Consider the following 6,345-nt stretch of genomic DNA (forward strand, 5'->3'; position numbering starts at 1 on the left):
AATCATACAGTATGTTTCTACAGAATAACATATTATAAATCATACAGTATGTTTCTACAGAATAACATATTATAAATCATACAGTATGTTTCTACAGGATAACATATTATAAAACATACAGTATGTTTCTATAGAATAACATATTATAAAACATACAGTATGTTTCTACAGGATAACATATTATAAAACATAGTCTTTTTACAGAATAACTTGAGAGAGACATCAGAAGACTGAGATGCGATGTAAGTTGATGATACGTTAGTAAATTACAACTAGATTGTTATATTTTAACTACAGGAGTCAAGTTCATGTGGGAGTGTACTGTGGAGTCGTTAGAACAGCTCAAGTCTGGAAAAGGTTCGGGATGTATCCTCGCACATTGTATGGGGCTTGGAAAAACCCTACAAGTTATCACCTTCATCCATACACTACTTAATAACAAATACACAAAGAAATTCTTCTCGTCAGTACTGGTGGTCTGTCCGTACAACACCGTCCTTAACTGGAACCGGGAGTTTGAAATGTGGCTGGAAGAGGAGGAACTTCAGATTAGTGTAATTATGTCCTGTCTTGTCTACCATTCAATCCAACACTTTTCAGTTCAGTTATATAGGTTTTTGGGGAATTCAACAATTTGTTAGGAACCTTGAACAAGGACACTTTGAAAGAGCAAAAGTAGATTTTTTATCAGTTGTCTTTGACTCACCACAGCAAACCTATATTTGTATAGGAATTGAAGAATATGTATCATTAATGCTACTAATCTATGGATCTAACAAGCTGCTTAAAGTACTAAGAAATATATATAAAATCCAGTTCCTTAATACTTTACTTTTATTAGACTTTAGTGTTGAGAAAACAGTTTTTAAGTGTTCATATATCTTGCCAATCTTCACCTTTTTCATATTGTTAAAAAGAAGGTAGTTTTAGGCACATACACGCCTCACTGTTAATACAATTCTTCTCTCTGTTAAATTACCAAATCAGGATCTGTGTGTTTGTTATCATATTGTTTTGTTTATGTTGACATTTGTTGACCAGTCTGTTGGATACATACAGGTACAAGAACTTGCAAGTATAAGAGATAACTATGCTCGAGCTAGTAAACTGGATGAATGGAAGGAAGAAGGAGGAGTCATAATTATGGGCTACGACCTCTTTCGTCTTCTTGTTCAGGACAAATCTCGTGGAAAACGGATCTCAAAAAGACTTCGAGATAGGTTTTGTAAAGCACTTCTTGATCCAGGTAGGTTTATGTATGTTGGGTACATTTAATGTTTACATAGATAGGTTTTGTAGAGCACTTCTTGATCCAGGTAGATTGATGTATGTTGGGTACATTTAATGTTGTTTACGTAGATAGGTTTTGTAAAGCACTTCTTGATCCAGGTAGGTTTATGTATGTTGGGTACATTTAATGTTGTTTACGTAGATAGGTTTTGTAAAGCACTTCTTGATCCAGGTAGGTTTATGTATGTTGGGTACATTTAATGTTGTTTATGTAGATAGGTTTTGTAAAGCACTTCTTGATCCAGGTAGATTGATGTATGTTGGGTACATTTAATGTTGTTTACGTAGTTTGTGTGAGATGTGATCAAATGTACCCAACATACAGCTTGCTGAAGAACAAAAAATGTTGTTTACATAGTTTGTGTGAGATGTAATCAGTTGTTCCTCAGCAAGCCGTATGTTGGGTACATGTAATGTTGTTTACATAGTTTGTGTGAGATGTGATCTTTTGTTCTTCAGCAAGCCGTATGTTGAGTACATTTGAGTTAAGTTTTGGTTTCCTTCTAAGTACAACTACATGATTACTGTTGTAACATCAATTAATAATGAGATTATATTAAGTTTTGGTTTGCTTCTAACTTAATCTGCTTGGTTGCTGTAAAACATTATCATACTTAATGTAGGTCCAGATCTTGTTATTTGTGATGAAGGCCATATCTTGAAGAATAATACCTCGGCCATTTTTAAAGCCATGAATCGAATAGTGACAAAGAGGAGAATCGTTCTGACGGGTACTCCCTTACAGAATAATTTGGCAGAGTGTAAGTAATTTCTTGTTGTGAAAGTATTAAAACTGTGAACCATTTAACCCTTTCCAGAGCAGCTTTCTGAGATATCAAGTTTCAAAACAAGTAAAAATAATAATTGTAACTATTTCAGCAATTTGTTTTAAACAAATACATCTTAGAGTTGATATTTCATAATTTTGCAATACCTGTTTTAAAAAAAGTTTTGGTTTTCCCATAGCTCTGAAGGGTATCGCCTTTAATTAAACGACACCATTTATTAATCTTAAAAAAAAATCTGCCTTTCCCAAATTATAGGTTTATACGTACTCAGAAACTGTCATCTTTAGGTAATAGACTTATCCGTGTTTTGTTTTTCGTGCGTCCTGATTGGACAGTTTATTATGATGTCACAGCATGGGGGTTGTAAAGTAACTTCTAATTCTCATCCATCTACATTAATGTAAAGTAAATGAAGTGGTGTCAACAGTAACTTGCGGTTTCTAAAAAAAGTGACTTATGGAAGTTCCCACTGGGGTGAACAGAAGCTTAATGTACTTAGAAAGAATGTCACGAAGCTGAAAAGTTTCTTTTGTTAGTCTCTTTGTTTTTATATTATTAGCTGTTTTAATACTATAGAAATATTTTTTATGAGAAGACATAAGATAAGGATATTAAGGTAAGTTAGGAGTTCTCAAATAGCTAACTATTAAGGTGACAGAAAAACCTTTATGTTAGTAAATGTAATGTTAACCAACCAAAACATACAAAAACTCTTTAGTTATTCACAACAAATGATAATTATTAGAGAGAAATTGTGTTTGATAAAATTGGAAAAATATTTCCTATATTAATCTAGGCATAGGATAAAGATCTAAGTAGTTTTTCCATTGGTCAGGGTTGTTTTATGCTATTTTCACAGCCAAGATTATGGCTTCAGTGAGAAGTGATAAATGTAAATAACTGATGAATATGTAAAACAAGTTAGAATTCATTGGATAAATAAAATAATAATAAACTTTGTTTTTTCCTTTCATATTTTCCAATTATTACTTTCATTGTATGTGCTGTTACTAGACGAAAAACACAGAAACTTTACAACTTTATTGAAAAGTAACTGTGAAATCCACTTGCAAGATTTTAGACACATAAAAAAAAAGAAAAGTGTGAGATCAATGGAAGTATTTTTTAAGCTTTTTTTTGAAACTCTTAGCAACAAAATTTACAAAAAATAATGACTTAAAATATAATACAGATACTAAATCAAATATTGTAAATAAACTAGATATTATGTAGAGAATGTCTACTATGTTTTATGCAGTTTGTTCACGTATTTTATGTGTCAGAGCAAAAGATGTGCCCGAGAAAGGGTTAATATCCAAAAGGTAAGTTTTTATTGATAATGCCTCAGATAACCTGGTTGAAAGATGGGTGTTTAATATTGTTCCTGTGTGCTGCTAAATAACCCATTTATTTATTAGAATTATAAATATCTTATTTCTTGTAACTTTCCTAATTAACCCAGATATCATATTGCAGAATATTTTTGTGTTTCTCTCTGTATATCTTTTAAGCCTTTCTGTGTTTCTCTGTACATCTGTAAGTGAATTATCTGTAAATATATTGTTACATTGTTTAATCTTTCATTGGTTTGTTGATATTTCAAATTTAGAAATTTTATATGTAGACATATTTCATCATTTAATATATAATTTGATCACTATTAACTATTTGTGAAAGTACTGACTGTTTTATATAATTTTTTTTTCAGACCATTGTATGGTGGATTTTGTGAAACAACGACTTCTTGGTACCAAAAAGGAGTTCTTTAACAGATTTGTGAATCCAATTACTAACGGTCAGTGTGCTGATTCAACTCCTCAAGATGTCAAGCTAATGAAGAAGCGAGTTCACATTCTCCACAAACTTCTTGAAGGCTGTGTACAGGTGATTTTTACATCAGTTGTCTTATAACAAAGAACCAAGATTTAAATGTTAACAAGGCTCTAGAATGTTACCTTCTACTATTAGTGATAAAACTTTATGAATTCCTCGTGATAGATGTCACACTTCTCAGAAGGCTGTATAAAAGTATTCTAGTTCCTAATAAGAATCATTAAGTAAACATGTGCAACACCTCCTGTCTGGGTTTCCAGTGTATCTGTTTCTAGATGGGTTACATACAGGAAAACATTTATTGCCAAATAAAAAAGCTATGTAGGGCTGGCTACTGATCTTGGAAAAAAGGAACTAAATAAGATAAGGATGGAAGTTGACATATCACTTGATCTGGTTAATGATCACGTAGCAGGCTAAGCTGTCTTGACTTTACATGGAGAATAAAATCCCTACCTTACTGGCTTCCCCACTTTGTCTATCGAAAACTTGGTGTTTGAATAGAATTTCACCATTAAACCTTTCCTTTAGCTTACTTTATAATACTACTTTTATGACTATTTTACCACATAGTAACATTTTATGATTGGAAATTCTGGTTCTGTTTGTTTTGCCTGTGAGGAAGACAGTAATATATTTATTTTATTCTCCATGTAAAGTTGAGACAGCTTAGTCTGCTATTATTAGCTGATCAAGCGATATGTCCACTTCCATCCCTATCTTGTTTGGTTCCTTTTTCAAGTTCGGTATTCAGCCCTACATAACTTTTTTATTTATCCTTTATATAAGATGGTGTACGTTGGTTAATAGGTTATAGACGTATTCTAAAGCTTTATAAATTTTGCATCGAATAATAATAAAATAGGTAGTCAAAGATCGTGAAGACTGTTTTGCTCTATCAAATGATGATAAATTAACGAAAATAACAAATCTTGGTTTTGCCTATTCATCTATTTTGACTCTGTAACACTCTGGATGGTTGAAAAGTGGCACATATACAAGAGATTATGCCAGGTAGCTCTTTATATCTAGCTTCTGATGACCTGTATAGAAGAAAATCCAGATGACTTTTGTATATTGCTTTAATACGGGTGTTCGTGCCATCCCTACATAGAGAGTGTTAGTGCACTCTCGGATAATCCCTAGATAATCACTAAGTAAACATGTACGACACCTTCAGTTAGAATTTTAATGTCTTGTTCTCTTTGTTTGTGTTTATAATGTCTGAAGGTCGTGAAAGTTTTTTTATCTGTAGAAGACAGAGTGTATTATAAAGAAAGCTATGGTTTCTTTGTTTTTTTTAATGCCATTGCATGATTGTAATGATAATGATAAGTCTATTTATTTGTAACATTTACAGTGTAGTACAAATGTTTTCTTTCACAACATCTGTAGTTACATTCAATTAGTGTTTGTTAATGTTCAATTTCTTCTTTTACAGAGGTGTGATTACAGTGTCATTAGAAAACACCTACAAGCTAAACATGAATATGTTATTTGTGTCCGACTCTCAGATACCCAGATAAAATTATATCAGTATTTTCTGGACAACATGGCTCGAGGTAGACAGGTGGGTGGTCACAAGGTGGCCTCTGTCCAGCTGTTTTCTGATTATAGTGCTCTCCGCCAGATTTGGACCCATCCATATATCCTGTACTTGAACAAGATTCGTGAAGGCAACAAAATGGTAATAATAACTTTGTGATTTGTAATCATGATTGTTTTTCATAGAATTGCTGTAAACTCATTTTATGCAATGCAATTCTAAAAAATATAATTGTTTTTTGTATGCCTAAGAAGCCAGTTTTACCATTAGTCACTAATTTTAACCTTGTAGTTTCAGTTGTAGTGCTATGTAGCCAGTTTTACCATTAGTCACTAATGTTAACCTGTAGTTTCAGTTGTAGTGCTGTGTAGCCAGTTTTTACCTGTATAATGACTAATGTTCACCCTGTAGTTTCAGTTGTCGTAGTGCTGTGTAGCCAGCTTTTATCAGTATAATGACTGATGTTCACCCTGTAGTTTCAGTTGTCGTAGTGCTGTGTAGCCAGTTTTTATCAGTATAATGACTAATGTTCACCCTGTAGTTTCAGTTGTCGTAGTGCTGTGTAGCCAGTTTTTATCAGTATAATGACTAATGTTCACCCTGTAGTTTCAGTTGTCATAGTGCTGTGTAGCCAGTTTTTATCAGTATAATGACTAATGTTCACCCCTGTAGTTTCAGTTGTCGTAGTGCTGTGTAGCCAGTTTTTATCAGTATAATGACTGATGCTCACCCTGTAGTTTCAGTTGTTGTAGTGCTGTGTAGCTGGTTTTTACCAGTATAATGACTAATGTTCACCCTGTAGTTTCAGTTGTTGTAGTGCTGTGTAGCTGGTTTTTACCAGTATAATGACTAATGTTCACCCTGTAGTTTCAGTTGTTGTAGTGCTGT

The 6,345-nt window shown here is 32.9% G+C and overlaps 1 protein-coding gene across 1 annotated transcript in view; it reads left to right on the plus strand.

Moving 5' to 3' along the window:
* Positions 1–297: 297 nt before the first annotated feature.
* Positions 298–6,345, plus strand: part of LOC106476731 (transcriptional regulator ATRX-like) — a gene marked incomplete at both ends in the record, with an annotated part of 14,465 nt that continues 8,417 nt past the window's right edge. Inside the window, 5 exons of the mRNA XM_013937363.1 lie at positions 298–554; positions 1,060–1,246; positions 1,914–2,051; positions 3,787–3,962; positions 5,353–5,598. Coding sequence (XP_013792817.1) covers positions 298–554; positions 1,060–1,246; positions 1,914–2,051; positions 3,787–3,962; positions 5,353–5,598 — 1,004 coding nt within the window. The remainder of the gene's footprint in view (positions 555–1,059; positions 1,247–1,913; positions 2,052–3,786; positions 3,963–5,352; positions 5,599–6,345) is intronic.

The sequence above is a fragment of the Limulus polyphemus genome, unplaced genomic scaffold (assembly GCF_000517525.1).
Source record: "Limulus polyphemus unplaced genomic scaffold, Limulus_polyphemus-2.1.2 Scaffold11375, whole genome shotgun sequence".
NCBI lineage: Eukaryota > Metazoa > Arthropoda > Merostomata > Xiphosura > Limulidae > Limulus > Limulus polyphemus.